Source organism: Limulus polyphemus, unplaced genomic scaffold (genome assembly GCF_000517525.1).
Source record: "Limulus polyphemus unplaced genomic scaffold, Limulus_polyphemus-2.1.2 Scaffold1700, whole genome shotgun sequence".
Taxonomy (NCBI): Eukaryota; Metazoa; Arthropoda; class Merostomata; order Xiphosura; family Limulidae; genus Limulus; species Limulus polyphemus.
This window is the reverse complement of record NW_013667310.1, coordinates 60,154-76,951: the sequence shown is the minus strand read 5'-3', so window position 1 is coordinate 76,951 and position 16,798 is coordinate 60,154. Positions and strand designations below refer to the sequence as shown.

Genomic DNA, 16,798 nt, shown 5'->3' with positions numbered 1-16,798 from the left:
CAAGAATGCCCTAGCATTTACTAGATATATGTTAGTCTAGTATATAAATAAGACGCTCACAACGTGACGGGACAACAGTGTACGTAGTGAGTAATTGATCTGCAGTCAGAGAGTATTGTTGAAGTTAACGTTCGTTGTTATAGCGTTTGTTTTAGCGCGATTGTTGAAATTAAGTGTATCGGTAAAGCTATATTCGGAAATAATAAAACAGTTTTATTAAGTAAGGACTTGCGTCGCTAAAGTTTCGTCGGAACGAAGTTACGGAAAATCATTTAACGACTGGAGACGTAACAATACTATAAAAAAATCCTGTTATGTACTAAGGTAGTTTAGCTTTTCTGGTGGCGATACTTTGTTTTCGAATTTTTGCGCATTCTTTCTCAGTTTAAAAGCGTATAATTCATAGAGCATTCTATTCACGCTACAATGTTCTTCTCCGTATTTAGAAAAATTATGCAACCGGCTGTGGGCATTTGAACGAGTTCCCAATGCCTTCATTCGTGGTTTGGACAGCGCCATCTTCTACACGTCGAATAAAAACGCCTGTTTGGCTGCATGTTTGAATGAAGAACGGTTTGTTTGTCGTTCGGTAGAATTTAATTACATGAATTCGGAATGCCATCTCAGTGAATATGATCGACGTTCACCAACTCCATTAGTGAATCTGTTGGAGAGACCGGGAGTTGATTATTTTGAAAACAACTGTTTACGTGGTAAATATATTTCTTTATTTCTGGGTAAATAGACACAGGTTTTTACCTGGTTAATCAAATACTAGCAACGGTTAGTGACACTTTGTTAAAGCCTCAAGTCTTTTAAAATACACCACTATTAATCTTTTCAAAATACAAACATGCTTCAAAACCAAAGTTTAAAAAAAAATACGTAACGTTTTGTCCAAAAGGTCTTCTTTAGGACCAGAGGGAGGAGTTAATTTTGATATTTATCTTTTACTTTTATAATGAAAAAATTTAATCTGTTCAAGCTTTTATTTGGTCATTTTGACTTACGATTAATATAAATGTGCACAATACACCATAAAATATTTTATCTGGTCACTAGAAATTAAATTTAAGATAAAAATAAATTTTGAAATAGTCTAAGCCTTAAATTCACAATTTTTTTCCTCTTTTGCTTTGTTGTCTTCCATTTCACCATTTTTTTCAACTACATTCAGAGTTTTTATGTAGAAATCCTAAAACGTTTCGGAAAATTTTTTTGTTCTCTTTTAATTACTGTTCAAAGCGAAACATTTGAATCAATATTTTATTAACGTGATGTTTTATTTATTGCTTTAATGAAAGTTTATATATATATATTTATTTATAATTTTCATTTTAATGTTTGTAGTTTCAATTGTTCATAGTATTATTTTCTTACTTCCGAAGAAATGAAAAATGACAAATACTTCTGGAATACAGTCAAGATGTAAGTAAAATAAATTCAGCAGAAAACAATAAAATACGATAAGAAAGAGGAAAAATATTTGAATTTTCTCGTTACACAGCGGAAGAGATATGCAACACTGAAGGAAGAAGTTACGACTTCGTAAATGCTGAATTTCCCCAGTCTTCACTGGCTCATTTTGTTGGTCTGTATTACTACAAGGACAAAGAACTTCTGGTAAAAGACACAATATAGTTCTTGCTATTTAAACTTTCTGGCAGTTATTGTGTGAGGTACTTCAATAAATGTAATTTATGTGCACTAGATGGCGCTACATATGGTTAATTAATTTTCTTATTTTAAAATTAGTAAGGGGATGAGGACAGTCAAATATTTGCTAGACGGCAGTAACCTGCTTGTCTTCACGATAATGAAGTGGGATTTTGAAGTTAGATTAAACTGAGCAAATAGATCGTGGGATCAATCAAGTAGCAACGTAATATCTGTCTATCTGTTGTCTACAACAAATTGGGGATAGGGATAAAATTAAAATACACCAAGGAAAGTCTATTAAATTACTGTTTTCATAAGTTGACAGTTTTTCAAGATTAAGTTGGCTCATGGCTATTAAATTGACTTTGTACAGTATTGATGCTCATTTATTTAAAAATAGTGTACAGACAGCAAAGTTTATGTATTATTACAAATACAATTGAAACATAATAAACTAATGTGAACTATCATTAAGTTTCGATCAAAGTGACCTACCTACATAAATCAGAGCTACACATTCATCCAGTAATTAATATAGTTAATTTAATATACCGTTATAACTTGATGTATGCATATAACAGAAAACTTATAATGATGAATTATTTATTTGTGGTTTGGGTAGTTAGTATCTAAACAACGTAAAGTGTAGTTAATCGCCCAACTTATCATGCTAAATGAAGACAAAACAATGGTGGACACTGTTGCTACGCTTCTTGAAAATAATCTATCAAACTTGTTTTATTAAAAGTTACAAAATCAACTAGTGTGGAAAAGAAATCATTTTATCGAACCAATTATTAGTATTTGATTTAATAAACTGCCCTTAGGTATAAACAGAATCTGAAATGCTCTTTAATTTAAAATTCACGATTTTCTAAGTTTAAGAACAATACGTGAGAAACACATCTGTGATCTTATGTATAATATGATGAATTATTTATTTGTGGTTTGGGTAGTTAGTATGTAAGCAACGTAAAGTGTAGTTAATCGTTATAAGTTTTTAATTTGAAATTCACGATTTTCTAAGTTTAAGAACAATACGTGAGAAACACATCTGTGATCTTATGTATAATATTTATACTGCATATAATGTATGTAAAAAGTGCTCTCTATATATGTCTCTAACTGACTTTTCTAACCAATCTTTCAAGGTAAACGAAGAAGAGGAATGTTTACAGATGTGTACTTTGGAGAAAGAGTTCATCTGTCGGTCAATACTGTACTCACCGAACACTCATCACGAGCATTCCAGCTGTGCATTATACCATATAGATCACGTGATGTTTCCAGAAGGAAGAGAAACCTATTCCTTTCGCAGCCCTGTACCCTTGATGGACATCGGTGTTCGTTCTGGGGTCTATCTAGAAGCTGTCTGTAACAGTAGGTTACATTTCGAATCTATTTCAAGTAAACCACTGTTGTCACTGGTGACGTGAAACTGATGACAACTAGTTAAATATTTGTCAGAAATGGACAAAAACTATCATTGATTCTTAATTGTCATACACTTTTGAATTTTTTTTAATTCACATGAGATTGGGTGCTTAATATTGTTTTCGCTTAAATAGCCAGCAAACCATAACAAAACTACGTTTTTCTTTTGGCGTTATAATAATCCCTTTATAATTTAAATGCACAACTTATTTTGAGTGAACTAGGGAGTTTAAGAGTAAGTTGTAAGTGTCTGTAAACGCAAGTCTGAAGTTGGATTTTGTGTTCCTGGCCCTTTTAGAGATCTCGGAGGCACCATGCTTAAAATTGTGTTCGTATCCCTATTCACAAGCTAGCAAGACCAAATGTGCAGCACATGCTGAGGTATCGCAAGCGGGTGTTCTAACAGAGTTTGTTTTCAGTCATGGATCCTCACAGGGTAACTATAGGAGCAATTGGAGATAATGGAGATGCTTGATCGATACATTGGGGCCTTTATGAACCATAAGAGAGCCTTTGAACAACGCAGCGGAGTGCGGGTATTTAATGTTAGTCCTACTAAACTAAGAAACCCGCGGATATACATTCCTACCTCTTACACAACGATAAACTTCGAAAAATATGTATTCCTTTATGTTGTTCATTCTTTCATGGCTTGCGATGTTTTATTGCAAGTCTTTAAAATCATTAGAAAAGAGTTATTTTTTACGATTAAAATTTAACTATACAGTTTATAAAACAATGTTCTGATAAATAGAGAGATTTGTTAGTTACTTTCTTGATGTTTTTAAATCTCAAATCATCAGTTTATAAAAGTATTTTAAAAGCAAACCCTAAATGAGAACAGTACAAAACAGACAATATTAACATGGAACTATGATAAAATAAAAGACAGATAAAATCTTGTAAAAGTACAAATTTCTTGACGTCCATTGTATTCATTTTTATGTATATAGATGGCAGTGTTATGCAAGAAGTTAAGGAAAACAGAAATCCTTTCAAAGTACCACCTCAGCGTAAGATTGAATCACAGAAGACGTCAAATTTACCTTCCGATAGTGGAGATCCTTCTTGTGATAATTATGGATTCTGCTTTGACGGTAAATACGTACATAAATATATTTAATATAAAACTCTGTTTTTTTCGGTTTTTAATTATGATTTTAAATTAATAACTTACACGCTGACAATCTTTGAAGGTAGTTTGATTTTTTTAAAAAGCTTTACAGAGTTTTTATTGCTAATTTGACGCATTTTTAGGCGTGAACTTTTATGTGACGTTGTTAGCATATGTTTTTTTTTTGTTTAACCCTCGTTGATGACTATAAACATTGGCCATATGGAACCCAATATTTTGTATATTAAAAAACAAACAAGTGCGTTTTATAATTATTCTTTTGCAATGCATTCAGCAGTATTGATTTTTTACTCCTGGATGGCTAATTCATAGGCCTTTCGGTTTCTTATAATGCAGCAGACTACCTTAATCGAATTTCATTTCTACAGAGGAAAAGGCTTAAGGCAGTAACAATATTCAGTACTTTTTTTATCGTGCCATTAGATAAGGAAACTAGACATAACTTATAACCCAATAAAAATAAACAACAGGAGATCATTACAAGTAGAAATCACATAAATAAACCAAAGACTCTGTCTTGAGCAATGATAATAATTTATTATCAAAAACTAGTCAAAACTCAATAACTTTCTTTTGGAAATATTTGTTTATTATTTTTGTACTTTCTAACCGTATAATTGAATGCATGTTCATCAGTTACCAACACTCATGACAGAAACAGAACAAAATGGCTACTTACTCATCATTAGTGCCGCATGTGGCCTATTGGTTAGCGTGTTAAGCTGGAGGCGGAAGATCTAAAGTTCGAACCCACGATAACTCACTAAACATCGTCCGAACTGTCAGTGTTATAAAACTGATATTATAAAATAGTATTCGGTTAGCAGTGGCCGTTTAGGTGGTGGATACTACTGACTTGTTACCCTCCCGTCAGTCAACAACTGAACGTTATTTGACCTAACCGTTTAGTTCGTGCGGTGTATACGATACCGTTGAAGTTGAAAACTTTAAACAACCTTCATTAAATTCCTAGTCAGACTCTTTTATTGTTGTCAAGCGCAAATATATAAATGGGCTATTTGTGCTGTGCCCACCACGGGTATCGAAACCCGGTGTTTAGCGTTATAAGCGTTCAGACTTACCGTTGAACCACTGGGGACATTGAAGATCCTAAGCTTGCTTTCTGAGATCATTAACTGTTCTTATGAAGATGGAGAACAAGGCTATACTATAGTGTTTGTACTTTATTTTACTATGTGGAAAACAAGGTTATACTTTAGTGTTTGTACTTTATTGTACTATGTGGAAAACAAGGTTATACTTTAGTGTTTGTACTTTATTCTATTATGTGGAAAACAAGGTTATACTTTAGTGTTTGTACATTATTCTATTAGGTGGAAAACAAGGTTATACTTTAGTGTTTGTACTTTATTGTACTATGTGGAAAACAAGGTTATACTTTAGTGTTTGTACTTTATTTTACTATGTGGAAAACAAGGTTATACTTTGGTGTTTGTACTTTATTTTACTATGTGGAAAACAAGGTTATACTTTAGTATTTGTACTTTATTCTATTATGTGGAAAACAAGGTTATACTTTAGTGTTTGTACTTTATTTTACTATGTGGAAAACAAGGTTATACTTTAGTGTTTGTACTTTATTGTACTATGTGGAAAACAAGGTTATACTTTAGTGTTTGTACTTTATTTTACTATGTGGAAAACAAGGTTATACTTTAGTGTTTGTACTTTATTTTACTATGTGGAAAACAAGGTTATACTTTAGTGTTTGTACTTTATTTTACTATGTGAAAAACAAAGTTATACTTATTTTATTTTATTCTACTATATTTAGACGTGGATCTATTCAGATATTGTTCTATTTTACTTTGTTTAGTATCAATTCAGTGCACTGATACCAAGATGGTTGTCTTTGCCCGAACGAACAAGCCTTTTCATGGACGAATCTACGCTTTAGGAAGAAGTGAGACCTGTCGATCGGATGTCCACAACAGCCAACAGTTTCAGCTGGACGTGTCTTTGAAGGGTCAAGACTGTAACACTGAATCAGCAGTAAGTCTCATGCAATATATACGTACTTTGTGTTACATGTCCCATAATTAGAAATAAACGAAACAACTATATACTACTAGCAAACTGTTTTGAACGTTTCCTCACCCCACCCCACATATATATCTATACGTATACACGTTTTTGTTTATTAATTGCCCCCCCCCCTTTCTTTCTCTCTTGCTCTCGATTTCCTTGGCAGTAAGTGTACGGACTTATAACACTCAAAATAGGGTTTCGATACCCGTGATGAGCACAGCACAGATAGATCATTGTGTAACTTTGTGTTTAACTAGGAACAAGTAAACAATCAAATGAGCTCTCTGTCTGGTCAGATGCTCAAAATTATAGAGGGCTATTCTTGAGTTTTCTTACTTCGTTTTAACCATGCGTTGTAAAAGGTGTCTCAAGTTGAAATTAACGAATAACATTTTGTTTCCTAGTGAGGAATAATAATGTCTAACTGTTTAAGTGTTTACTATTGCAAATAGCCTGATATCTGGCAAATGAAATCACGTTGTACACACCAAAATCTAATTACTTAGGGCTATATACATGTTCTACACATTCAACTCACAGAGACACGAATTCAACATCGCATCCTCATTATTTGTGAATTTCTTTTTTCTCAGCTAAACGTGAATTTGACTGGAGAAAAGATGACGAAAATGCATAATCTATTTCTTGATTCGCTGCTTCCCGCTGCAGCAGACTAGTTTCGCTGAATTCACAGTTCATCAATACTGCTTGGAAGAGCTAAGAAAATAAATAACGTAGGCTTAATATAGTTTATAAACCGTCTTATTGCTAACAGTCAGTAAATTGATATTGTTACGCCTCCAGTCGTTAATCAATTTTCCGTAAATTCGTTCCAGCGAAACTTTAGCGACACAAGTCCTTTCTTAAATAAAACTGGTTTATTCTTTCCGAATACAACTTTAACGATACACTTAATTTCAACAGTCGCTCTATAACAACGCTATATCTTATATATACAAGACTAACACATATCTAGTAAATGCTAGGGCATTCTTGAAGGAACAGGATATTTCTAGAAACAGGTGGCGTGATACTAGTCACGTGACCTCGCTGACGCAACAATATCAAAGGTTCTCTTACAGCTAACACTCAGTACATCAGTTAATAAGAAAGGTTGGTAAATTGCTATCACTCAGTAAATCAGTATATAATAAAGGTTCCACTCCCCATTAACATTCAGTAAGTCAAGTGATCAATGTTCTATAGTGCTAACAGAAAGCTAATTCCTAACAAGTTTTGTTTTTAAAGCACAGTGTATGAGGCTGTAGCAAGTTAATAATGTAGTTACATTATTCCGGGGGAAAGAGCTGAGAAATCCTTAATAAATCAACTCAAAATTGATGTATACGTTCAATAACATTATGAAAAACATTTATTCCTTCGTGTACACTTTGACAAAAAAAGAGAACAGTCCATTACACCAATGTACATTAGGACTAGTAAGTAATCATTCATCGTCCCACGTGTTTTTAATAATTAAAAATTCACTTGAAAAAAAACAACAAGAACAATTATATCTTACTTTACTTTTCAAACTTCACTATCAAATATTTAATTAGATTCAATCATTATTAATTCCACAAATTGAAACCAGAACGCTTAATTTATAGTTCATTTAAAAACTACGTATCTATTTAACGTTTCGCTTACTTCGATGTTAATAGTTCAGAATATAAGCGTTTTGTCATTTTGTCCTATAACGTCAAAGATTGTTTTCCTGATCATAAGAGTAACCTATAAAACACTCCACATTTAAAAAAACAATCACGTCAGAAAGATAAATTGAAATGAAAACTTGTTTTTGTTTTGTTTTCAGGTTTACTTTTATATTGTTTTTTAAAAGAATTATATTGAAACTGTTTTATTTTTATTCTGTAGAACGGAGTATTTACTAACACGATTGTACTCCAACATCACACTGTTGTGATGACCAAGACGGACAAAGTCTACAAGGTTCGTTGCTCCTATGAAACAAAGTCCAAAAATGTGTCATTTGGAATGATGCCTGTCCAGTGAGTAGCAGTCATAAATTTTACGTATCTTTAAATCGGTTAGAATGATTCAACCGTTCCATTTTCTCTGATAGTCGTGACGTTTTGACATACACTTAAGAATAGAATCACAGGAGAAAGAAAACATTTGCCAAATATTCGCCACGAGATTAAATGTTTTTTGGCGGTTAAGGTGCCTGAATCGCAATCTGAGGGTCGCGGGTTCGAATCCCCGTCACCGATTATGCTCGCCCTTTCAGTTGTGGGAGCGGTTATAATGTTACGATTAATCCCACTATTCGTTGGTAAAAGAGTAGCCCAAGAGTTAGAGGTGGGTGGTGTTGACTAGCTTCCTTTCCTCTAGTCTTTCATTGGTAAAAATCAGGGACAGCTAGCGAAGATAGCCCTCTTGTAGCTTTGCGCGAAATTAAAAACAAACTAAATTAATGAAATGTTTTATTTAATTAAAAAAAACAATAGAAGACGTTTTAACTTTGAAAATCCATAAAAATAACTGCGGCAGGTTGTGGCAAATTGGCCTGCTCATTAAACGTTCAGCAGTGTTCATTAAAAAATCAAATATGGTGAGTTCTCTATATAATTCTGTTTAGGGATCAAAGAGGAACAGGATGTGACGTATCGCTCTGTTCACGCTGCTACCTAGCGTTAGAAATAATAACTAATGTATTGCGATATTAACCTGAAGATAAATTGTTGATTTAAATTATTGAATTTTTAACAGAAAATACACGGTGGTTAGGCTTTCAGAAAAGCATGTTCGACATCTCACAAATCATTGTTAAGAGAGTTGTAAAAACAACAAAGAATTGAACAAGATAAAACTTAGATACATACACATCTGAAACTCGCTGTTTGTGGAATTGCGACACACAGACTTACGTTGTGTAGCTTATACTTTAAGTGTAAATTGAGAGCTTAATCATGAAATAAAAAAAACATTATTTCAGTTCTCAAAAAGTGTTTTGAATTTCAATATAATCTGGACAGTCAGTATTATTAGTTCGAATTTGGGTGCATTAATGAAGAATAAAAATGAGTAAACCTACACAGAATAATAATGTGATCAAGCAGCGACTTCTGGTGTCTAGATTAGGATCAGAAAACCACATGTAAGGGTATGAATTGCAATATTTTCCCCTAATTGTACAAAATAAACTAATGAAATTTAATAACAAATAAAGTTTTTCTCAATATAATCCCCCCCCCCCTCTTCCTAGTGGCTCAGCGGTATGTCTCTGAGCTTATGACGCTAAAATTCGGGCTTCAATACCCCTGATGAGTGCAGCACCAACAGCCCATTTTGTAACTTTGTGCTTGACAACAACCAAGCCAAACTCAATATAATTATAACTGGAACTATACTTTTTTCCTCACCAGAGACCCAGATATGACCCATGTTACAGCTTCACCCATAGCTCCGTTACCTTCAATTCAAATCCTTCAACAAAGCGGCAAAGAAGCAACAACTGTACGGATTGGTGATAAACTGACATTCAGGATTGAAGTCCCTGACAACAGTGAGTAAACACGAAAAGTAATTTGTTTTCAGCAGCTATATCATATCGTTGGTATAAGGATACTTTCATAAGGATACTTTTTTTAATAAGCCCCCCAGTACACAGCGGTATATCTGCGGACTTACAACGCTAGAAACTGGGTTTCGATACCTACGGTGGGCTGAGCAAAGATAGCCCATTGTATAGCCTTGTGCTTCACTTCAAACAAACTTCTTAATAAAAAGCCCCCCCCCAGTGGCACAGCGGTATGTCTGCGGACTTACAACGCTAGAATCCAGGTTTCGATACCCGTGGTGGGCAGAGCACAGATAGCCCAATGTGTAGCTTTGTGCTTAATTACAAACAAACAAACCCAATAAAAACAAAACCCTTACGTAACTGTAATTAATAAATGAAAAAATAACATCTATCTAAAATACAATTTTAGGAGATAAAAAATTAACAAACTCTTTGATGAAAACAGAATAACTTGAAATAATCTTTTAAACACACGAATATATTATTTTGCTAATTAATTCAAATTAATTATTTCTTTTAATTTGGATGCGATTAAGTCTAATTTTTATAATGTGGTATGAGTGGCCAATAGGACAGTCATTTTTTTTTCAAGTTTGTGTGTGTGCGTGTATTTTTGCGTATATCACTTTTGAAAACACAGGCAGTAAAGAACGTACTTACTATTGTATTTGTGGATAAAGAATGTTTAAATTTTAGCTTCGTAGTATACTAATCTACTGGGTTTACTGATATAAAGCATTCAATAATAAACCTTTTTTTTCTTCTTATTATTATTATCGTTAAATCTCCCACCCACGTATATTGTGTCAGATTTAAATCAGCTCAAAACAAGACTCTAAATATATTATACCAGACAAGGTGGAACGCCACAAGATAGTTGTGGTTATAGAAATTTTAAGAATGGTTCATAAATGCTAATCTTTCGTTTAAAAGACTCCTACTAGAGAGCCCCCCAGTGGCACAGCGGTATGTCTGCGGACTTACAACGCTAGAAACCGGGTTTCGATACCCATGGTGGGCAGAGCACAGATAGCCCTTGTGTAGCTTTGTGCATAATTAAAAAAAAAAAAACCTACTAGAGAACATATTTCAGTTGGTGTATACAAAGTGAGGTAAAAGTTACATGCCCCAAATCTTGAGAAATCATATTTATTTTAAACTGTTATACAATGAAAATTAATCAATACAAATTAAAATAAATACGAAAGGGCGTGTTAATTATTGCCAGTAAAAAGGGGATTAACAGTTAATAGTTTAATACTGAATATAATATTTGGATCAAGTTACTTTCTGTCCACTGTGTGTACAGTACATGTGATTGTGTTTAAAAACAGGTCGCAAGGATTTTACTTAATATGAATAAATTGGTATAAGAAATGATATCTCTTTATATTGTGATATCGTATCGTGATATGTTTTGCTATCGAGATATAATTCATGTAGAGTTTCAGTTTGTGGATTTTTAAATCATTTTTTGAATCATATCCATTTTGCATTCATCAGAAGTTAAACAAACGGAAATATAATTAATATATTTTATAGGCTCTCTTTTGAAATAAAGTTAATATATTTTACAGGCTCTTTTTGGAAATATAATTAATATCTTTTATAGGCTCGCTTTGGAAATAAAATTAATATATTTTACAGGCTCTCTTTGGAAATATAATTAATATCTTTTATAGGCTCTCTTTGGAAATATAATTAATATCTTTTATAGGCTCTCTTTTGAAATAAAGTTAATATCTTTTACAGGCTCTCTTTGGAAATATAATTAATATCTTTTACAGGCTCTCTTTGGAAATAAAATTAATATCTTTTATAGGCTCTCTTTCAAAACAAACAAACAATCTTATGATGTTAGAAAAAAATCCGTTAGGTAGAGCTATTTTAATTTGACTTATTTTTCGGGGCTCTTAATAACAATTGTAGAGGTAAGAATCAAGTTGACAAACAAAACTAAAATAATTTATTTCAAACTTAGCTGTTCTATTTTCGTCTACATCTTTAAATGTTAACAAACGTTATTTTTTGGGACAATTTGATTAGCTCCTTATGGAATCTTTGCCAGAAGTTGTATGGCGATGGCTAAAGATGGAAAAAGCGTATTCAAGATGGTTGATGATGATGGGTGAGAGGTTTTTTTTTTTATGTGTCATCCAAACTACTTCTCCGTTCTTGTAATTTTTGGAAAGTTCTTTATAGTTTCAAAAACCCGTGTACTTTCTCAGTTAACAAGTGTAAAATGTTTGAACTATAGTGAGTGATAATTTATAAATATCCACTACTTAGAAATTCTATAAGATCATAGGAAATGTGATTTCACTATTTTAAGATTACTAGTTATAGTTTCTCAGTGTTTCGGTTTACATTCGTCCTTGTGACGCTAAGTTACAATGTGTGTAATATTATATTTAAATAAATTCATTTTATTTCAATCGCAGATGTCCAGTCGATAGTTCCATTTTTCCAGGATTTATCCAAGTCGGTCGGGGATTGGAGAGTTCTTACGAAGCTTTTCGCTTTACCGAATCTTACGGGGTTATTTTTCAGTGCAACGTGAAGTACTGTATCGGCAAATGTAATTCGGTAAGTGACTTTGGAGTAGTTTCCTGAGATTAGAAAAGAAGAAATTTCGCAACAGATCTGTAGTCTTAGGTTAAAATCGTTTATTCCTTTATGTCCTCTGAACATCGATATATCTTATTGCACTTTTACAAGAGATAAAAATGGTGAATTGTTTTACTCACCAGTGCGAGGCCCTAAGTTAAAGAGCCTGGCATAACCTGATGGCTTCGTGGGAGCATTATAATGGTCCATCCTTTTATTGGTTGATAAAGAGTATCCCAAGAATCGGCGGTGAGTGGTGTTGACTAACTGCCTTCCACTTAGTCTATCACTTCAAAATTGCCTCCCCCCCCCCCAGTGGCGCAGCGGTATATCTGCGAACTTACAACGCTAGAAACCGGGTCTAGATACCCGTGGTGGGCAGAGCACAGATAAACCATTGTGTAGCTTTGTGCTTAACTTCAAACAACCAAACTTCAAAATTAGGGGGGTCAGTATAGATATAGACAAATCTCTAGTAGCGTGGAATTCAAACAAAGAATACATTATTTATTCAGTCAATCTTGTTTCGGATTTAATCCAGATTTCTTGTGGTGAAGGAAGAGAAATATACCAATCATCGGGACGCCGAAAGAGGAATCTGGGATCAGGGAAGAGCTCAGAAGAAATGACTCTGAGCCATGAAATTTTTGTGCTGGATTACGGAGACAAAATAACAGCGTTTCCAGGTGATTCTTCGTATGTAAAAAATAGTGAGTGTTTTACTTTCTCATAAAGCTTCACAATTATCTACAATTTTACTTTCTCATAAAGCTTCACAATTATCTACAATTTTACTTTCTCATAAAGCTTCACAATTATCTACAATTTTACTTTCTCATAAAGCTTCACAATTATCTACAATTTTACTTTCTCATAAAGCTTCACAATTATCTACAATTTTACTTTCTCATAAAGCTTCACAATTATCTACAATTGCCTCAAGGAGTCTATTCTTAAACTTAGTACTTCCATAGCGAAAAAATGTGTACACTTTTTTCTTAACACTAGCATATTATTTAATATTAATAATTGTGAACCATACTTACAAAAAATACTTGTGTTATGCTTTTCAGTAATAAAAGACTGCAGTTTTGAAGTGTCATCCTATTTAATGACAGTGTTGATACACAATATTAAATACTAAAAACAAAAACGGGTATGCGCCACGTTCGAATATTAAAGATTTTAATAGGACCTGGGTCTTTATTCTTCAGGCATTGTCTTCAGATTCATATCAGCCTGAAGATGATTCCTGAAGAGAGTCAGGAGCAAACTCTTATTTAATCATTTAATTAGTATACCAACGTGGTGTATACCAGTCTTTTTAATAGTTAATACTTAATGTACAAACTTGGTTGAAATTATGAATATTGAGATGGCGTTGTTCGTATATAACTACAAGGTTATAAAAGAAAGAGTGTTGAGCTAAGGGTTAAGTAGGGACCCGGCATGGCCAGGTGGTTAGGGCGCTCGACTCGCAATCTGAGGGTTGCGGGTTCGAATCCCCGTCCCACCAAACATGCTCGCCCTTTATCTAATACTACTAGTTGAGGTGAAATTGGGGGACATATCATCTGTTGATGACGCCCCCATAAGAAAAAGAAAAAGGATTAAGTATTTCTTTCAGCATTGGGAATGCTTTCGCAACAATAAAGTTGGTCTTCAGCCCAAAACGCCCCTATATTTGTAAATGAAATCTGTTGCCTGACTGCTATCTAAGTTGTTGATAAAATGAATAGTTAAGATTGACATAGCTGGCTGCCAAACTGGAACTATTCGTACAATTACTTATCCCTTTCAACTTGATTTTTGACGTTGGGATCCGCCAGAGTTTTTCTACCAAAATTCATCAAAACTGGTTCAGCGAGCTTCCAACAACAACTTGCGACACCAGACAGGCAAACAACGCTATTTTATGTTCGTTATGTCAGAAAAACACGTATGTTCAAGAAGTCTTAATATAAAACAATATAGACCCTATAATCCGAGCGCTTTCGAAACGTGGACCTTTCTTCTTCAGGAGCAAACTAAGAAGAAAGATCCACCTTTCGAAAGCGTTCGGGTTTTATCATATTAACTAACATACATACGTATATTGATGCGAAATGAATTGTTTTCTGCGTTACTAATTGTCTCTATCTATTCATATAGCCTCTAACAACGTTCGAGAGTCAATACCTGTACGGGATTGTAACTCAAAAACACCTGTCATGGTTCTCAGTGTCATCAGCGCCACCTTACTAGTCACCTACTTGTGTACTGTTGCTTACTTTATTGCCCAGAAGCGTGCTCAGAAAGACTTACCATAAACCACAACTTTGTCATGTTTTGTTAAATTGTCCAATTCAGTTGACTAATATTACCCATGTTAGGGTATTGAAGAAAGAAAAAAGCATGTATAGAGCTGTTTTTCAGGGAAAGGGATTTAACGCCATCTATAAAAAATCTGTTTTCAGTTAGTATGACCATCTGAGTGTTTGATGAATGTGATGCACATGTCATTTTAACAATATTTAATAAAAACTGTAATAACTGCTAAGAGTAGCCAATATGTATTTCTAATTGAACTTTGAACCTTGTATATATTCTTTAAATTTTAGTTATCAATTTGCATTAAAGCATATATATATATATATATATATATATATATATATATATGAAATCAATAACAAAGTAATCTAACAACTGTTATTATTTCGAAATGACCGAATAATTCTTGTTTGTTTTCCAAGTCTCGATTAATATTTTGCTTTAGCAACCTTTTTTTTTTTAAATAAATAACGAAATTAAAGTACATACATCGTTCTTGTTTATCTTTCATGAAGAGTGGCATATTTTAGAATACTGTAGCTGATTAAATGGCGTCATTTTGCGGCAAGTGTTCATGTGTGCTGATCGAAAAAAGGAAAACACGGATACCTATTTGGTTAATTTATTGATATTTTGTTGACATTTGTTTAACAAATTTAGAAACGCCCCCAAAAAATTTTGAAAGAGATTTATTCATACATATATGTAGTCTGGACGTGGCCTAGTGGTTCGCTTGCCCAGACTGGGAATCTGAGGGTTCATTCTACGTGTTCCCTTGCTGCAATTTGGAGACATGAGTGAGCTGTAAGAGTGACAGTCAAATTCCACTATTTTGTGTAGCCCAATAGTTGTTGGCTTTCCTGTAGTCATCAGTTTAGAATGCCCCCTAGTGGCACAGCGATATGTATGCGGACTTACAACGCTATAAACCGGATTTCGATACCCGTGGTGGTCGGAGCACAGATAGCCCATTGTGTAGCTTTGTGCTTAACTTTAAACAAACAGTTTAAAATATTAGGGAGGCTCTGCGCAGCTAGGCCTTTTGTAGCTTTGCGCGAAATTTCTACAAAAAACAAACATAAATTTATGCAATATGGCGATTGAATTTTATGCAGGATCGTACTTTAATCACTAAGCGGTATTTTAAAAAATATGTAGGTACTGTTTTTGTAGTTGTTTCCATAATAAATGCATAAAATTATTTGGACTTGACCAAGACCACGGCTCCACTTTCTCTTCGAAGAAGGACGAATGAAAAAGAGATTAGACCAGGTTGATAGCACTTATAACTGTATTTGAACTCACGCAAAAACCTCAGACTAAAAATGATAAAAAGTTAATGTATATGAAAAAGTGAAACAAATATTTAAAATTTTCAAATTTAGGGATTCTCCATGTACATGCATTTCCTTAGTAGTTTTTCAGCTAATTTAACAATGATAGACTAGAGGGGATGCACCTAGTCAACACCACCTACCGCTAACTCTTGGGCTACTCTTTTACCGACAAATAGTGTGATTGATCGTCATATTATAACGTCCCCATAGCTAAAAGGGTGAGCATGTTCGGTGAAGAGGATTCGAATCCGCGAATCGAATGCCTTAACCATTAGGCTATGCTAGGCCTAATAGTTTTCAAACATCAATCATGTTCATTTATTCTTGTTTGTTTTCTTGCTATAAGCCAGAACACCGTAGACCTAACCGGATGGTGCTGGATTTTAGTGCCCTCTCTACATATTTCAGAGAATGGAATTGTTTATAGCTTTGTCCTCTTGCATTAAACAATTTTAATGATACTACGAAGTGCCCATTTTAGATGTTAGTTTGAAAATAAAAGAACTAAGCTAACGAGTAATAACGGAGGAGGTTTGAACTTGACTCTTATCTTACAAGATTCTTTATATGAAACTTGAAACAATATAACAATAATAATAACAATGTTTACTTTATATTTTATTTAAAACTTAGTATCCGCAATGTTTTGTTCTAACTTTTAAACTTAATTTCAAATTAAAAAAAAAATTTTTTTTACCTTGTGGCTTTCTGAAATGGGTG

The 16,798-nt window shown here is 33.5% G+C and overlaps 1 protein-coding gene across 1 annotated transcript in view; it reads left to right on the top strand.

Annotated features, from left to right (window-relative positions):
- The window catches only part of LOC106464601, a 34,217-nt gene extending 19,299 nt beyond the window's left edge, over positions 1-14,918 (top strand). Inside the window, exons 3-12 of the mRNA XM_013924756.2 lie at positions 447-713; positions 1,508-1,623; positions 2,811-3,039; positions 6,066-6,241; positions 8,156-8,289; positions 9,667-9,806; positions 11,871-11,952; positions 12,266-12,410; positions 12,973-13,141; positions 14,583-14,918. Coding sequence (XP_013780210.1) covers positions 447-713; positions 1,508-1,623; positions 2,811-3,039; positions 6,066-6,241; positions 8,156-8,289; positions 9,667-9,806; positions 11,871-11,952; positions 12,266-12,410; positions 12,973-13,141; positions 14,583-14,740 — 1,616 coding nt within the window. The 3' untranslated portion in view covers positions 14,741-14,918. The remainder of the gene's footprint in view (positions 1-446; positions 714-1,507; positions 1,624-2,810; positions 3,040-6,065; positions 6,242-8,155; positions 8,290-9,666; positions 9,807-11,870; positions 11,953-12,265; positions 12,411-12,972; positions 13,142-14,582) is intronic.
- Positions 14,919-16,798: the final 1,880 nt, after the last annotated feature.